This window comes from Mastigoproctus giganteus, chromosome 7, assembly GCF_048544385.1.
Source record: "Mastigoproctus giganteus isolate SK-2022 chromosome 7, ASM4854438v1, whole genome shotgun sequence".
NCBI classification, from domain to species: domain Eukaryota; kingdom Metazoa; phylum Arthropoda; class Arachnida; order Uropygi; family Thelyphonidae; genus Mastigoproctus; species Mastigoproctus giganteus.
Window position 1 is genome coordinate 154,156,272 of NC_143581.1, and position 24,540 is coordinate 154,180,811.

Here is a 24,540-nt window from a genome sequence, read left to right on the forward strand (position 1 = left end):
TCCTGTGACAGAGCAACAGCTACACTTTTTTTTCTTGGTATCAACTGAACATATGGAGTCATGCTTACACCTCCGCAAAACAGAATACTAATGAGCGTGTATACCCTTCCAACGCTGTATTTATAGAAACGACTGGCGGAATACCTTGCAATTACTGTCTGATGCAATAGAAGCGTTATCTGACCAATACCCTTGCTTTGCGAGAAACAAAATGACTTCAATCAAACAATATCTTATACGTCTCACAACAAATGTTACTTTTTTTAAGGTGATGCAATTTTTTGTCCACCACTGTATATATATTAAAAGAAATTTTTTTTTTTTTTTTCAGTATCTCTGTTATCTAGATAATGTTAAGTTTCTGAATTCAATGGTTTCCAGAACTCATCCAAGTATATCGAGCTTGAGAGAGAGAGAGAAGAAAAGAAAAGAAACGGAAATGACATGTCCCAAGATAACAGCCTGAAAACGTGCGAAAGACAACGAACACGTCGTCCACACAGCAACAACCCCATCCGTGGAATATATTTCGGTTTATATTGTTTTAATATTTGTTTATTTTAATTCATGCACGTGTACTAATTTTTCCAACATATTTATAAAGTTATTGCATCTAATTTAAGTTATCAATAGTGTTTTTATTAAAATAAAATTTATTTTCACAAGATCCGATATGCTATATGAAATTTATGCAAATCATAGCAAATAATAGAATATGCAGTGAAATCAAATTAATAAATAGTTACGTGAAAATTGTTTAAAATTATGGATTCCTGAAATATTGGTAACAGAGGTTATCGTTCGATTTCCTTTACTGAGCCCTACGACTTGTATTCTCCCTGCATTTTGATTTATCAGCTTCCTCTGTTTTGGAGGTGTATAAATTCACTTCGACGCGGCAGGTCACATTTAAATGTGCTAATACGTAAATTCCAATTAAGAGATAAATCCGTGGTATTTCGTTTATTTATTTTTATTTATTTATTTTATTATATTTCCTTTCTACTTTTGAAATTCGTCAAGCCGTTTCAGATGTTCTTATAATGATGCGATATATACTAGATTTCTGTTATGTAACTATGGCCTAAAGGTAGTTCGTCTTATTTATTTATGTACTCGAAGTTCTCACACAAAACATCAAATTTTTGTGGTTTACGTACGAACGAAATTTGAGTAGTGCAGGATATTTAAATAATAAGGATTTTATATACAGAAAAATAAACTAATATGTCAGGATTTGAAATACAAAATTTTATGAAAAGACTAGTTAATATTTTTATAATCAAGTATGTACTTGACATAAATTCGTGTGATGAACAGAAGCTGCGTTCCGATACGATCCATTACATTCCGACTCGTTACTACAAAAGCGAAACTCGTCAGTTTTGGAAAATTTACCTTACTGACAATATATAAAATATAGATAAGAAATTCTAAGTCAAGATTACACTTTCGGTGGGTACCTAATATCATTGGCCAGTTTGCAGATGTTTATGCATGATAGAAAACAGAGCGGTGATAGGTAGTTTACGAATTTTGTGTTAAATAATTTTCAGATTGTTGCGCTAATTGCATGTTTTCTGTCTTTATTCAGTAGTAGTTTTTAATATTAGCATGTCTGGACATGAGAACCCATTTGGCGATGCTGATAGCAATCCATTCTTTGTAAGTATGTAACCGAAAAAGACAAGTTCATATCGTAATTTTTTTTTAATATCACATGGAGTCTCTTGCATTACATGTGACAAGTGATTTGGAATCAACAGGCGCAGACTTTAGATTTTAAAAGCGGCATAAAATACGATCAAAACTATTTGGAACTAGCAGGGAAGTCGAAACAGTACATTCCACCCCCCCATCCCGAAGTAAGCCATCGAGACCTCTCACTTTCCCTCGCAGTCATCGCCTGTTTGGTGTTTGAAATCTTTTTTCTGAGAGATTAAATTTAAAGAATGCACGCAATCAAAATGCATATTACTTGGAATGTATACTCTGATTTATTCATTAACACTCGCATTGCATGTTGATTGGTCATTAGCAATTTGAAATTATCAATATACGATTTTGTTAGAGTGGGCGTACTGACTGCAGATATTGTTTGCAATATGATATTTTCCATACATCCACCGCAAAAGTAGCGAAATTGATTTGATTTCATTTTCTCTTATATTATTCGGTTAAAGTCGATGCATTATTATATAGCATGTACAGTCACGTATTCAATACAAAAATTAAATGAAAAGCAAACCATTTCTTACACCTTATTATTTTAGTACCACATGCTGAGTTAGACATTTTCATATGCCGCCATTTGAGGAATTACACAAACGTATCAGCTGATAGTACCGTCAACCAATTATGTTTGTATAGCGGTCGTATTAAAAAAAAAAAAGCAGCCCATCAGGAACAGAGTTTTAAATGCTTAAAAAATGAATATACTAATCAGTTTGATTTGAGTTGTGTTCTGCTCATGGGTACAGTCCCCCCCCCAAGAATATTTTGTTTTATATAAATGCACTGTCATGGGTTGGTGTTTTGTAAAAGATACTATGGAATGCATGACCTCCCCCCCTGGCAAACAAAATTTTTGCTGTTCACTGATTCTACTTGAGAAAGAAAAAAAAAAAGCTGACAGTGAACTTGTATGTGAAATGGATAACACCAAGTGTGATGAAAACCTTAGAGTTCTGATTCTCATAACTATAAATATACAAAGTTTGATTAAAAAGTGTGGTGAATATTGCAAATAATCAATTTTATTCAATGATAAATGTTGGTTAATATTCTTCAATCTAATCTCAATTTGCAACCATACACTTATTCTATCATGCCTGCCGCTAATTAAAATGTTTCTGGTGTCTTTTTTTGTGTTGCCTTTAGGAGGTACATCATGTTTTGTTTGATTTCCTGAATCAACTGAAATTGCTTTCCTTTCATGATCTGTTTTAATTTGAGGAACAGCTGAAAATCACATGTTGCTAAATCAGGAAAATAAAGTGGGTGTAGCACAAGGGGGAAGTTTTTGTTGGTCAAAAATTGCTAGATGTAGAGTTATGTGTGAGTGACACAGCATACTGTCGTGGTGAAGGAATCACCCTCTGCCTTCAGTAAAGGGTATGGTTATATGCAGGTAGACTATAATTAGGAAGAAACAACATTTCACTGCATAGAGGTAAAACATTTACTTCATTAAACCTCCATCACTCGCACTCCTAAATGGAACAAGTTTGCTTGTGTAGCATCAGTGGGATGCCATGCTTTTAAAAAAAAAAAAAAAAAAAAAAAAAGCTTTTTTGCTCAATTGAAAATAGCTTTTTATATTAATTATGATTTTCTGAGTTCAGTTACAAAATGTCAAATAAAAATGAACGAGATAAGCTAATAATAATAATGACTGTTTTATCAATATTTTAAAAAGTTTTCAAAGTCACTCATTCTCTGACTTGAAACATAGATGCTGGCATGTCATCTGGCAGACACAACATGAATGTGTTTTTATCTGCTGTTTAGATTTAGTTTCTGCAAAGCTGATGAATCCAAAGCTCTACTGGGAGCTTAACTAGCTCTCACTGATTTGTCTCACAGATGCTACTTGAGTATGAGACTTTGAGTATAAGGAATATAGATGCTTTTGCTTGCATGGAATCTGTTAAGTGCCAAACAAAAAATAGATTTCTCGTAATTCATAGTTCATCGAATGAGGATTTTCCTTTTATAAATTAAAGGAAAACTGTTATAAAAGGAATTTTCCTTTTATAAATAACATATATACATACATACATACATTATTTTTTTTCAGTATCTCAGTAATGTAGATAATGTTAACTTAACTGAATCCCATGATTTCCAGACTCAAATCAGGGTATATTGAGCTTGAAAAAGAAAAAAGAAAAGAAATGGAAATCATGCCCAGAGATAACAGCATGAAAAAAGACAACAAACATACTGTCCATATAATGACCACACCTCTGAAATGTGTTATGGTTTATTTATTTTTATTTATTTGTTTATTTTAATTGATGTACATGTAAATGCTGTATAATCATTGGAAGAATACTGGTGGGGAAAGGCACACATGTGGATTTGATTTCACTTACAGATAAAAAAAAAAAAATATATATAGAAAATTTTTAAAAAAAGTGGGATCTACCAGATGTCGCATCAGCAGTGAAGGGTTCATTGGTTCCTTTACAAGCAGATTGAAAGAATATACAGGCAACTCTTGGTTTACGAACATTTGCTATAACGAACGTCACAATTCATTCAAAATTTCCAAAGTCACCAATAGATAGTTCCTTATAAAACGAAATGCCAAATGTACAGTGAACATAATTGAAAAATTTAAATAAATAAACTTTTAAAAAATGTATTTATTACAATAATTAACAGAAAATTATTACATGACAATTATACTGAACTGTTCTTGGTTAATAAAACTTAAGACATACAACATTTATAATGCATTGCAAAACATTGCTGGTGCCTGGGGGGGGATGTGAAGGAAACAAACTTAAGTGGTGTGTGGAAAAACTTGTAATTTAAGTTTTTTTGAGGAGCCCGTGACTGAAGAAATTTTTGAACTGGGCAATAAAATGGACCTCAACCTTGATGTGACTGATGTTGAGAGAGCTTTTGGACTCGCATTTTGAGGAATTAAAAACCGATGAAATAATTGAAATAGAGACACGTCTATATTCTGAAGTAATGGAAGAACCTGATATTTCACAGCCTCCCAGAACATTTACAAGGCAGAAAATGGCTGCAGCTTTTAAATCAATTTCTGAGGGATTGGCAATCTTTGAAGAAGAAGATGCGAATATGGAACAAGTTGCAAAAGTGAAAGAGGCATTTATGACTGTCTAGCATGCTACAATGAGGTGGAAAACCCAGCTGTTTCTTCATTATCAGATGCCCTTCCATCTACCTCATCTGCACCTAGTATCACTAATATGGAAAATATTAAACTCTGATGAAGATATTGACGAGTAAAAGTTGAATACATATGTATGTACAGTACATACATTATGTCAGTATTCATTTTATTTATTTCTATTTTGTAACTCTGTTTTTAATTAAAATTAACAAGTACAATATCTAGTTTTTTATTTTATTTTAAGTTGCGGCATCATATACAATAAACCATAACGCCTACATATATTATAATAAAATGTATTGTATAGACCATTTGATGTTTAGTATATGGTTTTAATGCTTTAAAATGGCTGCTAACGTACACAATATATGTCGTAAAAGGTTGTTGTTGTTGTTTGTTTGGTTTTTAGGAGCATTAGCAACTAAGGCCATATTGCTCTGAGAATATGCAGTGGTCATTCCCTTGACCTTTCCGCATCCTTTGTATTTGGTGGTGACTGGCTCGAACCCCGGTCTAATCAAGAAGCTTGTGCTACTCACTGCTGCTCCTTCCCGCCTAGCTATGGAGGCGCCGTATCGTAAAAGCTCAGGAATGCAAGATACACATAACGAACAAAATGTATCATGAACAACGTCTTGGAATTGAACTTGTTCATAAACCGAGAGTTGCCTGTATAACAATTAAATTATACTATGTTATAGTAGTAGTAGTAGTGGCATGTGATGCAAGAAAGCAAATGTATGAGCTTATGCAGCATCAGCCAAAAAAAAAAAAATCGCACCATTTACTCCAAATGCCTGTCCAGTTCCTCCTTAAATTTATTCAACCTATCAACTTCCACAACGACAGATGGAAGTTTGTTCCACAATTAACCGCCCGCTGGCTAAAGGCAAATTTCCGCACATTTATTCTACATCTGTCTTTTCTTAATTTGAATTTATGCCCCCTTAGGTTCGTAATCTGAACAAGTGGAAGGATCCCATCAGAATTCAGCGTGCTCAACCCATTCAAGGCCTTATATACCTCAATCAGATCACCTCGCAGGTGCCTAGTCTCCAGCCACTGCAATTTGCAGAACTTAAGCCTCTCTTGGTAAGAGGATCCCTTCTTTCCCCTCACCAATCTTGTTGCCCTTCTCTGTACATGCTCAAGTAAATCTACATCCTTCCTAAAATGAGGCCTCCAGACCTGTACGCAGTACTCAAGGCGTGGCCTGACCATTGCCTTATACAGAGGGATAATCACCTCCTTTTCCCTGCTAGCAAAATCCCTATATATCATTGACAAAACCCCATGACCTGCCCTGGCAGCCTGTCTGCATTGCTGAGAAAACTTCATATCTGACTACACAATTACTCCCAGGTCTTTTTCATTTTCTACCACATTAAGCGTAGTACCACACAGTTGGTACGTTTCTCTAGGGTTACTTCTACCCATATGCAGTACTTTGCATTTGTCAAGGTTAAACTTCAGTTGCCACTTCTTAGCCCATCTGCCCAAATTATCCAGATCCTGTTGCAGTAGCACACTGCCATTACTGTCATTAACAACCCTGCCAACCTTTGTATCATCTGCAAACTTCGACATTAAGCCTGATATACCTTCATCAATATCATTGATAAATATACAAAACAACAGTGGACCTAACACCAAACCCTGTGGGACTCCACTAATAACATTAGTCCAAAAAGAGCAGCACCCATTGATTACCACCCTCTGTCTTCTCACACTTAACCATCCTTTTATCCATTGTAGCAACTTACCCTTAATACCATTCTGCTCCAATTTGTACAATAGTCTTCCATGTGCAACAGTGTCAAAAGCTTTCCTGAAATCTAAATATATGATATCAAAATTATTTTTTGCATCCAGTTCCTGTGTAACCACATCATAATATCCTATCAAATTTGTCAGACAAGAATTTCCCTTAACAAACCCATGCTGTGTCTGAATTATTGCTGCAGTCTTGTCTAGATGATCCTGCAATGCATCTTTAACCAGCGACTCCATTATTTTACCCGGAACAGAAGTTAAACTAACTGGTTTGTAATTACTTTTGTCACCTTTCGATCCCCCTTTGTGAATTGGGGATACATTTGCACATCTCCAGTCCGTGGGAACCTCCCCTGAGTCCACGGATGCTCTCATAATTAGGGCTAAGGATTTGCTTAGTTGCTTTGCCGCCTCCTTTAATATAACTGGATAGATCCCATCCACCCCAGGTGCTTTTCTTACGTTTAACTTCAACAATTTCTCTTCCACTTTGCTCTTGGTTATTACAAAATCATTAAGTATCTTGCTACAATTTGATAACCTTCTGCCATTTTCAAACCTTAATAATTCCTCATGTGTGAATATAGATGCAAAATACTTTGTTTGCTATCTGAGCAGGATCATCAACAGTCGAACCATTGATGTCAAGTGGACCAATCAGATTCATCCCCTTCCTTTTAGAGTTTATATAAGTAAAGAAATCCTTGCTGTTTTTCTTAGCATCTTTTGCCAAGGATTTCTCGTAATCTGCCTTCGCCTGCCGAATCTCCTTTGTGACCTGATTACAGATTAACTTATATCTGCCATAGGCTTCTGAGTCGCTTGATAATTTATATCATTATTAATAGCCATATGGTGCAAGGAAGCCTGAGGCTTATGCTGCACCGGCCAAAAAAAAAAACAACAATTTTCCTATTACCCAGAGAGAGAGAGAGAGAGAGAGAGAGAGAGACTCTTAGAATTTACTGTTGGTAACATCGTCAGTTGATTCCACGTCAGTACACTGTGATCACTGCCACCTAGTGGTTCTTTTATCTGCAAATTCCTAATACATGAATGATCACTGCTGATCATGAGTATTACTTTCTCTGGTTGCCTCTCGAACATGCTGCTGTAGAAAACAATCATCCAATAAATCCACAAAAGTCTGACTAGTGTGTGAGTGACCAACCCACAAGTTCCAGTCAATATCTGGGAAGTTAAAATCCCCCATTATAAGACATTCCGATTTACTAGCTCACTCTATTTCTCTGTACAATTGTTCATTGTACTCATTCAAGTCATTAGGCCTATAACACACTCCTACTCTAATTTTTGCTTTCGTAGTGCTTATGTCACACCAAACTGACTCAACAGTGCACTGTTCATCTATATCAACTGGATGCACTTCTTTTGATTTTATGTTTTTCTTTATTAACAGCATAACACCTCCTCCCTTCCTATCCTGTCTATCCTTTCTGTACACATTGTACTCCCCAAATTCCAGTTGTGCATTCCACGTCTCTGATATCCCAACAATATCCGCCTTTGATGTCTTGACCAACACTTCAAATTCATCAAATTTATTTACTATACTTCTAGCATTGGTATACATGCAAGTATACATGCACCTATACTTATTCTTATCTGCATCTATCATGTAGCTTCATCAGTAGATTAGAGTAATTACAGTTGTGATATGAAATTAAATAGTATGCAAATGTGTTAATGTCCCTTGTGGAACTTGGAACATAAAACCATGACTAATGAGCAAGGTAAAGGTTATTGTCTGTAAAAGATGTACTTTATTGGCTGAAGTCAGTTGCACTTGGAGAGGTCACATGGTTGCCCAAGTTCAGGGTCACACTAGACATTTATATAGGAGCCTGTATTTAACTAGCTGGGCCCTTTATTTTAGCATTAGCATTAGTAGAGGCATATAATGCAAGAAAGCAAGCTTATGCAGCATCAGCCAAAAAAAAAAAAAAAAACCCTTCCACTTCACCCCTCCATTCGTTCGAAATACCTGTCCAGCTGAGCCTTAAATTTATTTAGGCTATCAACTTCCACGACAAGGGATCTAAGTCTGTTCCACCTACCAACCACCCGCTGGTTAAAGGCAAATTTCCGCACATCTGTCCTACATCTGTCTTTCCTCAATTTGAATTTATGCCCTCTCAGGTGATTATTCTGAGCAAGAGGAAGAATCCCATCAGCATTGAGCATGCTCAAACGATTCAAGGCTTTGTACACCTCTATCAGATCACCTCGCTGGTGCCTAGTCTCCAGACACTGTAATTTGCAAAACTTAAGCCTTTCTTCGTAAGAGCACCCCTTTGTTCCATTCACTAATCTTGTTGCCCTTCTCTGTACTCATTCCAGCAGCTCTACATCCTTCTTGAAATGAGGCCTCCAGGCCTGTATACAGTACTCTAGGTGTGGCCTGACCATTGCCTTATACAAGGGAATAATCACCTCCTTATCCCTGCTAGAACAATTCCTATATATCATTGACAATACACCATGAGCTACTCTTGCAGCCCGTCTGCACTGCTCAGAGAACTTCATATCTGCCTGCACAACCACCCCCAGGTCCCTTTCATTCTCTACCACTGTCAGTGTAGTACCACAGAGTTGATACGTTGCTCTGGGATTGCTGTTTCCCATATGTAGTACTTTACATTTGTCAATGTTAAACTTCATTTGCCACCTCTCAGCCCATCTGCACAACCTTTCCAGATCCTGTTGCAGCAGCTTAGTGTCAGTAGTGTCCTTGACAACCCTGCCAACCTTCGTATCGTCTGCAAACTTGGACATTAAGCTTGATATACCATCATTAATATAATTTATAAATACAGAAAACAATCAAGGACCCAATACTGAACCCTGAGGGACTCCACTAATAACATTAGTCCACGATGATCAGTGTCCATTGATTACCACTCTCTGTCTTCTCCCCCTCAACCACCCCTTTATCCATAGCAGCAATTTGCCTCCAATGCCACACTGCTCCAATTTGTGCAGCACTCTTCCATGTGCAACAGTATCAAAAGCCTTTCTAAGATCCAAGTATATAATATCAAAGTTATTCCCTGCATCCAGTTCTTTTGTGACTGCATCATAGTATCCAGTCAAATTGGTCAGGCAAGACTTCCCCTTAACAAAACCATGCTGTGTCCGAGCTATAACTGAAGTCTTGTCTAGATGATCCTGCAGTGCTTCTTTAACCAGTGCCTCCATTAATTTTCCTGGAACAGAAGTTAAACTCACAGGTCTATAATTACTTGTGTCAGCCTTTGATCCTCCTTTGTGAATTGGGGTCACATTTGCACATCTCCAGTCCATGGGTACCTCCTTTGAGTCCAAGGAAGCTCTCATAATTATGGCTAAGGGTTTGCTTACTTCCATTGCTGCCTCCTTTAATATAATTGGATAGATTCCATCCACCCCAGATGCCTTTCTTGTGTTTATCTTCAACAATTTCTCCTCCACTTTACTCTCAGTTATTACAAGATTCTCTAGCTTACTGCCAGAGTTGAATACACCTCTGGCATTCCCCTCGCTGAATAACTCCTCATGTGTGAATGTCGATGCAAAATATTCATTTAGTTTGTTAGCTACCTGAGCAGGATCATCAACAGTTGACCCATCGATATCAAGTGGACCAATCTGATTCATACCCTTCCTTCTAGAGTTTACATAAGTAAAGAACTCTTTGATGTTTTTCTTCGCATCCTTTGCCAAGGATTTCTCGTAATCTGCCTTCGCCTGCCTAAACTCCTTTGTAACTTGGTTACAGATCAACTTGTATCTATCATAGGCTTCTGTGTCACGTGTTAATTTGTATGTATCCCATGCATTTTTCTTCTCTGCCATATGTCTCATTAGTTCATCTGACATCCATTTAGGCCTAAACCTTGAACAATATTTCTTAGTTGGTATGTAAAGCCTAGTAGCTTCCAAGATAAGTTCTTTGAATGCTTCCCATTTTGAATTTGCTGTTGGTAACATCATCAGTTGATCCCACTGTATAGAATTTAAATACTATCTCAGTCCATCGTAGTCGCCTTTACGAAAGCAATACCCCTTCCCTTTACCCCTAATAGTAGTTACCTCTTTGAGTAAATCCCACTTCAGAACACTGTGATCACTGCCACCTGGTGGTTCATTTATCTGCAGATTCTTAATGCATGAAGAATCACTGCTGACAATCAAATCAAGAGTATTACTCCCTCTAGTTGCCTCCCGAACATGCTGATGTAGAAAACAATCATCCAATAAATCCCCAAAAGCTCTGCTAGTGTGTGAGTGACCAGCCCCCAAATTCCAGTTAATAGCTGGGAAATTAAAATCTTCAGTTATTCCCACTGTATAGAATTTAAACTGGCTCGGGCCACTGTAGTCACCTTTACGAAAGCAAAATCCCTTCCCTTTACCCCTGATGGTAGTTACCTCTTTTAATAAATCCCACATAAGCTCACTGTGATCACTGCCACCTAGTGGTTCCTTTATCTGCAGATTCTTAAAGCATGAAGAATCACCATGGATAATCAGATCAAGAGTATTACTCCATTTAGTTTCCTCCCGAACATGTTGCTGTAGAAAACAATCATCCGCTAAATCCACAAAAGTCTTGCTAATGTGTGTGACCAACCCACAATTTGCAGTTAATATCTGGGAAATTAAAATTACACCATTATAACCATCTGATTTACTGGCTCACTCTGTTGGTCTGTACAGTTGTTCATTATACTTGTCCCAGTCATTAGGCCTATAAGACCCTCCTCGCAATTTTGCTCTCCCGGTCTCTAATGTCACACCTAACTGTTAATGCTACACTGTAAACACATATCAACTGGCTGCACTTCCTTCGATATTATGTGTTTCTTAACTAATAGCATAACCCTTCCTCCCTTCCTATCCTGTCTATCCTTTCTGTGCACGTTGTACTCCCTAAATTCCAATTCTGAATTCCTTATATCTGTGTGACACAACATCTCTGATATCCCAAAAATCTGCCGTTGATGTTTTGACCAGCACCTCAAATTCATCAAATTTATTTACCAACCTCCTAGCTTTGGTGTACACACAAGTATCCATGCACCTGTTTCTACTCTTAGTTACCCTAACACAGCCCATGTATTTACTTGTTCCACTATGACTCTCATCAGTCTCTGAAATCCCATGCACCTTGTTTTCCAGGCTGCTGCTCATTCCAATCGAAGCAGTGCAAGAACCACTTTCACATCTGCCTGCGGCTACTATCCATTAGTCCATGTATCTACCCAAGCAGCAGTTTTCTGACCCACCTAACACTAGCTCATTAGCATCAGCAAATATTCTTCCACCCTTTCTGTTTAAGTTTATTCCATCCCTGTAGAAGCAGTCTGTTTTGTTATCATCATCCAGCTATGAAGATGGATCTGTTTAGCTTAGGCTTTTGCAATCAGTGGTCGGTGGTAGTTATTGAGACCGACATCAGATGGCAATATTCTCTACCGCAGTCATCACTTCAACCTTGGGGGACAGGTAGGTCCGATGAAGTGACTTTTGCAGTTTTTCCCCTAGCTTTTTTTGTCTCGTATCGGGATTCAAACTTAGTCCATTATATTGTCTGTACTTGTTAACAGGAGCGACTGCTTCTGCAGGGATGGGATACACTTAAATAGAAAGGGTGCAAGAATGTTTGCTGATGCTATCGAGGCAGTGTTAGGTGGGTCGGAAAACTGCTGGATTGGGGGGATACACGGACTAATAGATTAACAGTAGCCACTGGTAGAGGTGAAAGTGATTCTTGCACTGCTTCTATTGGAATGAGCCGCAGCCTGGAAAATAAGATGCAGGATATTTCAGAGACTGCTGGGAATCATTGGGGTACAAATAAACACATAGGTTGTGTTAGGTAGCTAAGAAAAAGAACAGGTGCATGTATACTTGCGTGTACACCAATGCTAGGAGTTTAGCAAATAAATTTGATGAATTTGAGGTATTGCTCAAAACATCAAAGGCAGATATTGTGGGGATTTCAGAGACGTGGTGTCACACAGATATAAGGAATGCAGAACTGGAATTTGGGGAGTACAATGTCTACAGAAAGGATAGACAGGATAGGAAGGGAGGAGGGGTTATGCTATTAGTTAAAAAACACAAAATCCAAGGAAGTGAAGCCAGTCGACATCGCTGGACAGTGCAGTGTCGAGTCAGATTGGTGTGACCTAAGCATTGGGAGATCAAAATTGAGAGTAGTAGTGTGCTATAGGCCTAATGACTCTGATGAGTATAATAAGAAACTGTACAGGGAAATAGAGTGGGCAAGTAAATCAGAGAGTCTTATAATGGGGGATTTTTTTATCCCAGATATTGACTGGAATTTGGGGGCTGGTTACTCACACACTAGCAAGGCTTTTGTGGATTTATTGGATGATTGTTTTCTACATAAGCATGTTCAGGAGGCAACTAGAGGGAGTAATACTCTTGATTTGATTATCAGTAGTGATTCTTCATGCATTAAGAATCTGCAGGTAAATGAACCACTAGGTGGCAATGATCACAGTGTGCTGAAGTGGGATTTACTGAAAGAGGTAACTACCATTAGGGGTAAAGGGAAGGGTTATTGCTTTCGTAAAGGCGACTACGATGGACTGAGACAGTATTTAAATTCTATACAGTGGGACCAACTGATGATGTTACCAACAGCAAATCCAAAATGGGAAGCATTCAAAGAACTTATCTTGAAAGCTACTAGGCTTTACATACCAACTAAGAAATATTGTTCAAGGTTTAGGCCTAAGTGGATGTCAGATGAACTAATGAGACATATGGCAGAGAAGAAAAATGCATGGGATACATACAAATTAACACGTGACACAGAAGCATATGATAGATACAAGTTGATCTGTAACCAAGTTACAAAGGAGGTTAGGCAGGCGAAAGCAAATTACGAGAAATCCTTGGCAAGGGATGCAAAGAAAAACAGCAAAGAGTTCTTTACTTATGTAAACTCTAGAAGGAAGGGTATGAATCAGATTGGTCCACTTGATATTGATGAGTCAACTGTTGATGATCCTGCTCAGGTAGCTAACAACCTGAATAAATATTTTGCATCGACATTCACACATGAGGAGTTATTCAGCAAGGGGAATGCCAGAGGTGTATTCAACTCTGGCAGTAAGCTAGAGAATCTTGTAATAACTGAGAGTAAAGTGGAGGAGAAATTGTTGAAGATAAATACAAGAAAGGCACCTGGGGTGGATGGGATCTATCCAGTTGTATTAAAGGAAGCAGCAAAGGAAGTAAGCAAACCCTTAGCCATAATTTTGAGAGCTTCCTTGGACTCAGGCGAAGTACCCATGGACTGGAGATGTGCAAATGTGACCCCAATTCACAAAGTAGGATCAAAGGGTGACACAAGTAATTATAGACCTGTTAGTTTAACTTCTGTTCCTAGAAAATTAATGGAGGCACTGGTTAAAGAAGCACTGCAGGATCATCTAGACAAGACTTCAGTTATAGCTGAGACACAGCATGGTTTTGTTAAGGGGAAGTCTTGCCTGACCAATTTGACTGGATACTATGATGCAGTCACAAAAGAACTGGATGCAGGGAATAACTTTGATATTATATACTTGGATCTTAGAAAGGCTTTTGATACTGTTGCACATGGAGGACTGCTGCACAAATTGGAGCAGTGTGGCATTGGAGGCAAATTGCTGCTATGGATAAAGGGGTGGTTGAGGGGGAGAAGATAGAGAGTGGTAATAAATGGACACTGCTCATCATGGACTAATTATCTAGACTGATCTAAACTGGACATATTATCTAGATGTTCTGGGGGCAAAGACGTTTCACGTGAGCGGGTAGCTAATATCAGGGAAGAGAGCCTAAAAAACTTCAAGGGTTGTGTTAGGGTTGTTAGATATACAAGAACAGTAAATCTTAATTGTTTATACAGTAACGTTAGAAGTGTCGTCAATAAAATGAGCGAATACGAACTGCTGGTTAAAACAAGTAACGCGGACATAATAGGGCTTACAGAGACGTGGTGCCACCCAGAAATTGGGGATGATGAGTTTCAGTACGGCTTGTATAATGTATTTAGGAAGGATAGGTTAGATAGAAGGGGTGGTGGGGTAATGCTTCTTATCAGAAGCAGCCTGAGTGCAACGATAGCTTTCCCGGATTCAGACATTTCACATGCTAGTATAGAGTCTGTATGGTGTGAGATAGTTGGAAATAAAGGTATAATGCGAGTAGGAGTAATCTACAAACCAGGTGATTGTGAAGATTATGAAAAAAGCCTCTACATGCAAATGGAATGGGCAAGTAAGCATCAATGCCTTATTATGGGGGATTTCAATTTGCCTCTAATGGTTTGGAGTAAATGGGAAGGAAACTCGACATGGGGAACAAAATTTTTAAATCAACTAGATGACTGTTATTTGTATCAACATGTCAGGGAAAGTACTAGAGAAAAGAATATCTTAGACCTCATCATCACACATGAATCAGATAATATAACAGGGCTGACAGTAGAGGAACCTGTAGCAGGAAGTGATCACGGAGTTCTACAGTGGATGATGACGAGAGAGGTAGCAGAAGTAAAAGGCAAAGGAATGGGTTTTAATTTCTGAAAAGGAAATTACGATGCCTTAAGGTACTACATGGCCTCTATTAACTGGGTAGATATCGCGCAGAGAATGAATACAATTGAACTGTGGTAAGCTTTTAAAACATTAATCACAGATGCCTTGAATGCGTATATACCATTAAAAAAATACTCCACGAGAAGGCTTCCAAGTTGGATGAATAGTGAAGTTGCCACATTACTTGAGCAGAAAAAGGTGGCATGGAAAGGTTACAGAGCAATAAAAAGTTCTGAAGCCTATAACAGCTACAAGGTGATGTGTAATAGAGCCACAGAAAAGATTCGACAGGCAAAGGCAGTTTATGAGAAATCACTAGCAAACAGAGCAAAGAGGGGGGATAAAGAATTCTTCACATATATAAATGCCAAGAAGAGCAGGACAAACCAGATTGGACCTTTACGTAAGGGAAAGGGGATAGTAATAAATACACCAGCTGCCGTTGCAGATGAACTCGACAGTTATTTTGCATCGATATTTACAAATGAAAAGCCTTTTGTGGCAATGGGAAATTGTGGGAGCGAAGTTAAAAAATATGTAATTAATGATATTGAAATTTCGCAAGATTATTTAATGAAAAAACCTTCGAGCCTACAGACCAGTAAGGCTCCTGGAGTTGATGGAATATACCCTATAATCTTAAGAGAGGCGGCAAGCGAGTGCATTGAACCATTGAGGCTAATTATGGGAGCATCATTAGACTCTGGGGAGATTCCCTTGGATTGGAAAAGTGCAAATGTATCTCCCATACATAAGGGTGGCTCTAAAAGTGAAGTTGGAAATTATCGACCTGTCAGTCTGACTTCAGTAGTAGGGAAAATCATGGAGGCAATGATCAAGGGTGGAATTCAGGATCATTTGGGTCGAATTGAAATTCTCAAGGATACTCAGCATGGTTTGGTAAAGGGAAAATCATGTTTAACAAATCTGGTTCGCTATTTCGAAAGGGTCACTCACGAGCTGGATTTAGGGAATAATTTCGACATTGTTTATTTAGATTTCAGCAAAGCTTTTGACTCAGTCCCACATGAGCGGTTGCTTTATAAGCTGGAACAGGTTGGAATCACTGGGAAAATCCTTAGATGGATAGAAGGATGGCTTCAGGGCAGGAGGCAGAGGGTTGTGATAAATGGCTATTCCTCAGATTGGGTTGATGTAAGAAGTGGGGTTCCCCAAGGGTCAGTATTAGGGCCACTGCTGTTTTTAATTTTCATAAATGACATTGATGAAGGGATAGGGAGCGTGATGTCTAAATTTGCAGATGATGTTAAAATTGGTAGAGTAGTTAATGATCACTGTCAAGCTGAGCTTCTTCAGAGAGACCTAGATAGACTTCCGGAATGGTCAGAAAAATGGCAGCTGTGCTTTAATCCAACAAAGTGTAAGGTATTACACCTGGGAAACAGTAATCCCAAAAAAACTTATTCACTTGGTGGAGTTCAACTAAACCCAGTACTGGAGGAAAGGGACTTGGGTGTTAAGATACGGTCAGACATGAAATTCTCTGAGCATTGTAAACAGGTTGCAAGGAAGGCCCATGGTGTCCTATCGATGATCTATCGAACTTTTGCAAGTAGAGATAGGGACGTGATAATCCCATTATATAAGGCTTATGTTAGACCACACTTGGAATACTGTGTTCAAGTATGGAGACTGCACCTAAAGAAAGACATCGAGCTTCTTGAAAGGGTGCAAAAAAAGGGTAACTCGCCTGGTGAGATCGGCAAAAGGGCATCCTTATGAAGAAAGACTTCGAATATGTGGGTTGCAGAGTTTGTAAACTAGACACCTTAGAGGAGATTTGATTGAGGTGTTTAAGGCTCTGAGAGGCATCAGTAAAATGAATGAGGACAAAATTTTCAAGATTATAAATGATGCTAGAACTAGGGGACATAAATTCAAGTTACGGGGGGAAATGTTTAGATTGGACTGCAGGTAGTTTTATTTTAGCCAGCGAGTTATAGATTACTTGAATAAGTTGCCTTCATGGGTGGTAGAGACCGACAGTTTGGGGAAATTCAAAGGTCATCTGGATAGTACTTTCGGGTAAGGGAAGCGCATAGGATGATAGGTTTAATTTCCTTTTTATTTATTTTTTATTTTATTTTTTTTATTTATTAATTATTATTATTTAGTTATTTATTTTATTTATTTATTTTTTTTTTTTTTGCTTTGTTTTTATCATTGTTTTGTTCGGATTTTTTTTTTTTTTTTTTTGGCTGGTGCAGCATAAGCCATAGGCTTTCTTGCACCATGCAGCCGTTACTAATACTAAATACTAATACTAATGTTATTAGTGGAGTCCCTCAGGGTTCAGTATTGGGTCCATTATTGGTTTCTGTATTTATAAATGATATTGATGATGGTATATCAAGCTTAATGTCCAAGTTTGCAGATGATAATAAGGTTGGCAGGGTTGTCAAAGACACTACTAACACTATGCTACTGCAACAGGATCTGGAAAGGTTAGCATTAGCATTAGCATTAGTAGAGGCATTTGATGCAAGAAAGCAAGCTCATGCAGCATCAGCCAAAAAAAAAACAGTAACATAAATAAATAAAAATAACCACTTCCACTTCACCCCTCTGTTCGTTCGAAATACCTGTCCAGCTGAGCCTTAAACTTATTTAGGCTATCAACTTCCACGACAAGGGATGGAAGTCTGTTCCACCTACCAACCACCCGCTGGCTAAAGGCAAATTTCCGCACATCTATCCTACATCTGTCTTTCCTCAATTTGAATTTATGCCTTCTCAGGTGATTATTCTGAGCAAGAGGAAGAATCCCATCAGCATTGAGCATGCTCAAACCATTCAAGGCTTTGTACACCACTATCAGATCACCTCGCTGGTGCCTAGTTTCCAGACACTGTAATTCGCAAAACTTAAGCCTTTCTTCGTAAGAGCACCCCTTTGTCCCATTCACCAATCTAGTTGCCCTTCTCTGTACTCATTCCAGCAGCTCTACATCCTTCTTGAAATGAGGCCTCCAGGCCTGTATACAGTACTCTAGGTGTGGCCTGACCATTGCCTTATACAAGGGAATAATCACCTCCTTATCCCTGCTAGAAAAATTCCTATATATCATTGACAATACACCATGAGCTACTCTTGCAGCCCGTCTGCACTGCTCAGAGAACTTCATATCTGCCTGCACAACCACCCCCAGGTCCCTTTCATTCTCTACCACTGTCAGTGTAGTACCACAGAGTTGATACGTTGCTCTGGGGTTGCTGTTTCCCATGTGTAGTACTTTACATTTGTCAATGTTAAACTTCATTTGCCACCTCGAAGCCCATCTGCTCAACCTTTCCAAATCCTGTTGCAGCAGCATAGTGTCAGTAGTGTCCTTGACAACCCTGCCAACCTTCGTATCGTCTGCAAACTTGGACATTAAGCCTGATATACCATCATCAATATAATTTATAAATACAGAAAACAATCAAGGACCCAATACTGAACCCTGAGGGACTCCACTAATAACATTAGTCCACGATGAGCAGTGTCCATTGATTACCACTCTCTGTCTTCTCCCCCTCAACCACCCCTTTATCCATAGCAGCAATTTGCCTCCAATGCCACACTGCTCCAATCTGTGCAGCAGTCTTCCATGTGCAACAGTATCAAAAGCCTTTCTAAGATCCAAGTATATAATATCAAAGTTATTCCCTGCATCCAGTTCTTTTGTGACTGCATCATAGTATCCAATCAAATTGGTCAGGCAAGACTTACCCTTAACAAAACCATGCTTTGTCCTAGCTATAACTGAAGTCTTGTCTAGATGATCCTGCAGTGCTTCTTTAACCAGTGCCTCCATTAATTTTCCAGGAACAGAAGTTAAACTCACAGGTCTATAATTACTTGTGTCAGCCTTTGATCCCCCTTTGTGAATTGGGGTCACATTTGCACATCTCCAGTCCATGGGTACCTCCCCTGAGTCCAAGGAAGCTCTCATAATTATGGCTAAGGGTTTGCTTACTTCCTTTGCTGCCTCCTTTAATATAACTGGATAGATCCCATCCACCCCAGGTGCCTTTCTTGTGTTTATCTTCAACAATTTCTCCTCCACTTTGCTCTCAGTTATTACAAGATTCTCTAGCTTACTGCTAGAGTTGAATACACCTCTGGCATTCCCCTCGCTGAATAACTCCTCATGTGTGAATGTTGATGCAAAATATTCATTTAGTTTGTTAGCTACCTGAGCAGGGTCATCAACAGTTGACCCATCGATCTCAAGTGGACCAATCTGATTCATCCCCTTCCTTCTAGAGTTTACATAAGTAGAGAACTCTTTGCTGTTTTTCTTCGCATCCCTTGCCAAGGATCTCTCGTAATCTGCCTTCGCCTGCCTAACCTCCTTTGTAACTTGGTTACAGATCAACTTGTATCTATCATAGGCGTCTGTGTCACGTGTTAATTTGTATGTATCCCATGCATTTTTCTTTTCTGCCATATGCCTCATCAGTTCATCTGACATCCATTTAGGCCGAAACCTTGAACAATATTTCTTAGTTGGTATGTAAAGCCTAGTAGCTTCCAAGATAAGTTCTTTGAATGCTTCCCATTTTGAATTTGTTGTTGGCAATATCATCACTTGATCCCACTGTATAGAATTTAAATAGTGTCTCAGTCCATTGTAGTCGCCTTTACGAAAGCAATACCCCTTCCCTTTACCCCTAATGGTAGTTACCTCTTTGAGTAACTCCCACTTCAGCACACTGTGGTCACTGCCACCAAGTGGTTCCTCTATCTGTAGATTCTTAATGCACGAAGAATCACTACTGATAATCAAATCAAGAGTATTGCTCCCTCTAGTTGCCTCCCGAACATGCTGATGTAGAAAACAATCATCCAATAAATACACAAAAGCCTTGCTACTGTGTGAGTGACCAGCCCCCAAATTCCAGTCAATATCTGGGAAATTAAAATCCCCCATTATAAGACTCTCTGATTTACTGCCCCACTCTATTTCTCCGAACAGTTTCTTATTATACTCATCAGAGTCATTAGGCCTATAGCACACTCCTACTCTCAATTTTGATCTCCCAATGCTTATGTCACACCAAACTGACTCGACACTGCACTGTCCAGCGATTTCGACTGGCTTCACTTCCTTGGATTTTATGTGTTTTTTAACTAATAGCATAACCCCTCCTACCTTCCTATCCTGTCTATCCTTTCTGTAGACATTGTACTCCCCAAATTCCAGTTCTGCATTCCTTATATCTGTGTGACACCACATCTCTGAAATCCCCACAATATCTGCCTTTGATGTTTTGAGCAATACCTCAAATTCATCAAATTTATTTACTAAACTCCTAGCATTGGTGTACACACAAGTATACATGCACCTGTTCTTTTTCTTAGCTACCCTAACACAACCCATGTGTTTACTTGTACCCCAATGATTCCCAGCAGTCTCTGAAATATCCTGCATCTTATTTTCCAGGCTGCGGCTCATTCCAATAGAAGCAGTGCAAGAATCACTTTCACCTCTGCCAGTGGCTACTGTTAATCTATTAGTCCTTGTATCCCCCCAATCTAGCAGTTTTCCGACCCACCTAACGCTGCCTCGATAGCATCAGCAAACATTCTTGCACCCTTTCTATTTAAGTGTATCCCATCCCTGTAGAAGCAGTCTCTCCTGTTAACAAGTACAGACCAGGCTGAAAAAAATTCTACCCCTTGAGCCCTGCACAATCTTTCCAGGGCCGAATTGATTGACAGGGCTCTCATCATATACTCCCTCCTATCGTGTCTGGGCAGAATTGCAGACACTTTCAATTTCAACCCTAATTCACGGCTTTTTTTCATCAGTGACCTGTACTTGTCAAGTAATTCCGCCGGTCTCCTACTCTTAATATCATTGGTGCCAACGTGTACAACTATATCACCTTTTGTGCCCTTAAAAGATGGTATCCGCTCTACAACGTCATCAACTTTTGCCCCTGGCAGACATACCCTGGTCCTGTTCCACCTATCCTTTTTACAAAGCATGTTTCCCGTTTCCCTGACAATAGAGTCACCAACAACTACTAGTTCCTTTGGGACCAGCGCATTCTGCCTTGGGGGTTGCCGCTGTGTTGCGCGATGACCAAGTGCAAGCTCTGGCATTGGTGTGGGCAGCTGAGAGCTTGATGGGCCCCTCAAGCTCTCAGCTGCTCAAACCAAAGTTGAGCAGATGGGCTGAGAGGTGGCAAATGAAGTTTAACATTGACAAATGTAAAGTACTACATATGGAAAACAGCAACCCCAGAGCAACATATCAACTCTGTGGTACTACACTGACAGTGATAGAGAATGAAAGGGACCTGGTGGTGGTTGTGCAGGCAGATATGAAGTTTTCTGAGCAGTGCAGACGGGCTGCAAGAGTAGCTCATGGTGTATTGTTGATGATATATAGGAATTTTTCTAGCAGGGATAAGGAGGTGATTATTCCCTTGTATAAGGCAATGGTCAGGCCACACCTAGAGTACTGTATACAGGCCTGGAGGCCTCATTTCAAGAAGGATGTAGAGCTGCTGGAACGAGTACAGAGAAGGGCAACTAGATTGGTGAATGGGACAAAGGGGTGCTCTTACGAAGAAAGGCTTAAGTTTTGCGAATTACAGTGTCTGGAAACTAGGCACCAGCGAGGTGATCTGATAGAGGTGTACAAAGCCTTGAATGGTTTGAGCATGCTCAATGCTGATGGGATTCTTCCTCTTGCTCAGAATAATCACCTGAGAAGGCATAAATTCAAATTGAGGAAAGACAGATGTAGGATAGATGTGCGGAAATTTGCCTTTAGCCAGCGGGTGGTTGGAAGGTGGAATAGACTTCCAAACTTTGTCGTGGAAGTTGATAGCCTAAATAAGGCTCAGCTGGACAGGTATTTCGAATGAACAGAGGGTGGTTATTTATTTATTTAATTATTTATTTATTTTTTATTTTTATTTTTTTTGGCTGATGCTGCATAAGCTTGCTTTCTTGCATCAAATGCCTCTACTAATGCTAATGCTAATATTGCTGGTTCAGCATTATAACTACTTATTATTATCATCATCATCATCATCTCCTTTTTCTCCTTTTGGGTGTTTTCCTGCACTAGTATCAGGTGTGTGTGTGGTGCTTGTTATGTTTCTTTACTATTATTGGTTGAGGAACTCTTTGATGATAATTATTATTATTATTATTAAACGAGTAAAGTTTAGGAGCCCACAGTTTATACTTTCTACAAATTTGGCTTTTTTTTTTTTAGCCATTCCAGAAAAATGTGAACAAGATATTTAACTTTTTTAAAAAGTCTAAACATTTTTAAGATTTAAAATTGAAATAAAACATACTGAGAGAGAGAGAGAGAGAGAGAGAGAGAGAAAGTTATAAATTTTGTACAAACTATTTGAATATAATAAATCCCTATTTAAAATGGCACAAAAATTTATTTTCTTTTTTATAAAATGTAATATATGATTTTTTTTTTTATGTTATTTCTTCTAGGATTCATCTGTTATACAAGTTACAGGTCAGACAAAGAAAGATGCATTAGATGGTTATAATCCTTTTAGCATTAATTCTCATCAGTCCACCCTCAGTACAGTTAAGTATATTGTTTATTTTGGTTATTATTACACTTGATCATCAGGCACTGCAGCAGCAATCCCAAAGGCAGAATGCGCTGGTCCCACAGGAACTAATTGTTGCTTGTGACTCTATTGTCAGGGAAACGGGAAATATATTGTGCAAAAAGGATAGGTAGAACAGGACCAGAGTTTGTCTGCCAGGGACAAAAGTTGATCATGTAGAGCGTTGGCACTAATGACATTAAGAGTAGAAGATCTCTGGAATTACTTAACAAGTACAGGTCAATGTTGAAAAAAAGTCACAAATTAGAATTAAATTTGAAAGTGTCTGCAATTTTGCCCAGACATGATAGGAGCGAGTACATGATGAGAGCTTTGTTAATCAATTCGGCCCTGGAGAGATTGTGCACAGCTTATGGGATAGAATTTTTCTCAGCATGGTCTGTGCTTATTATTAACAAGTACAGGTCACTGTTGAAAAAAAGGCCATGAATTAGGGTTGAATTTGAAAGTGTCTGCAATTCTGCCCAGACACGATAGGAGGGAATATATGATTAGAGCCTTGTCGATCAATTCGGCCCTGGAAAGATTGTGCAAGGCTCAAGGGGTAGAATTTTTTTCAGCCTGGTCTGTACTTGTTAACAGGAGAGACTGCTTCTATAGGGATGGGATACACTTAAATAGAAAGGGTGCAAGAATATTTGCTGATGCCATGGAGGCAGTGTTAGGTGTGTTGGAAAACTGCTAGCTTGGGGGGATACAAGGACTAATAGATTGCCAGTAGCCACTGGCAGAGGTGAAAGTGATTCTTGCACTGCTTCTATTGGAATGAGCAGCAGCCTGGAAAACAAGATGCAGGGTATTTCAGAGACCGCTCGGAGTCATTGTGATACAAGTAAACACATAGGTTGTGTTAGGGTAGCTAACAATAGAAACAGGTGCATGTATACTTGCGTGTACACCAATACTAGAAGTTTGGTAAATAAATTTGACGAATTTGAGGTATTGCTCAAAACATCAAAGGCAGATTGTTGGGATATCAGAGATGTGGTGTCACACAGCTATAAGGAATGCAGAACTTGAATCTGGGGAGTACAATGTGTACAGAAAGGATAGACAGGATAGGAAGGAGGGGTTATCTTATTAGTTCAGAAACACATAAAATCCAAGGAAGTGAAGCCAGCCGACATCACTGGACAGTGCAGTGTCGAGTCAGTTTAGTGTGACATAAGTATTGTGAGATCAAAATTGAGAGTAGGAGGGTGCTATAGGCCTAATGACTCTGATGAGTATAATAAGAAACTGTACGGGGAAATAGAGTAGGCCAGTAAATCAGAGAGTCTTATAATGGGGGATTTTAATTTCCCAGATATTGACTGGAATTTGTGGGTTGGTCACTCACACACTAGCAAGGCTTTTGTGGATTTATTGGATGATTGTTTTCTGCAGCAGCATGTATGAGTGGCAACCAGAGAGGATAATACTCTTGATCTGGTAATCAGCAGTGATCATTTGTGTATTAAGAATTTGCAGATAAAGGAACCACTAGGTGGCAGTGATCACAATGTCATGATGTGGGATTAACTTAAGGATATAATTACCTTCAGGAGTAAAGGAAAGGGTTTTTGCTTCGGTAAAGGTGCGTACAGTGGTATCAAACAGTTTTGAAATTCTGTACAGTGGGATCAACTGACGGTGTTACCAACTGGAA

The 24,540-nt window shown here is 38.8% G+C and overlaps 1 protein-coding gene across 3 annotated transcripts in view; it reads left to right on the forward strand.

The window, feature by feature from the left end:
* Positions 1–1,558: 1,558 nt before the first annotated feature.
* LOC150083270 (secretory carrier-associated membrane protein 1-like) overlaps positions 1,559–24,540 on the forward strand; it is a 202,693-nt gene continuing 179,711 nt past the window's right edge. For all 3 annotated transcript variants that reach the window (XM_090377142.1, XM_090377143.1, XM_090377144.1), the window contains exons 1-2: positions 1,559–1,665; positions 22,747–22,845. In XM_090377142.1, coding sequence (XP_090233268.1) covers positions 1,615–1,665; positions 22,747–22,845 — 150 coding nt within the window. In that variant the 5' untranslated portion in view covers positions 1,559–1,614. The remainder of the gene's footprint in view (positions 1,666–22,746; positions 22,846–24,540) is intronic.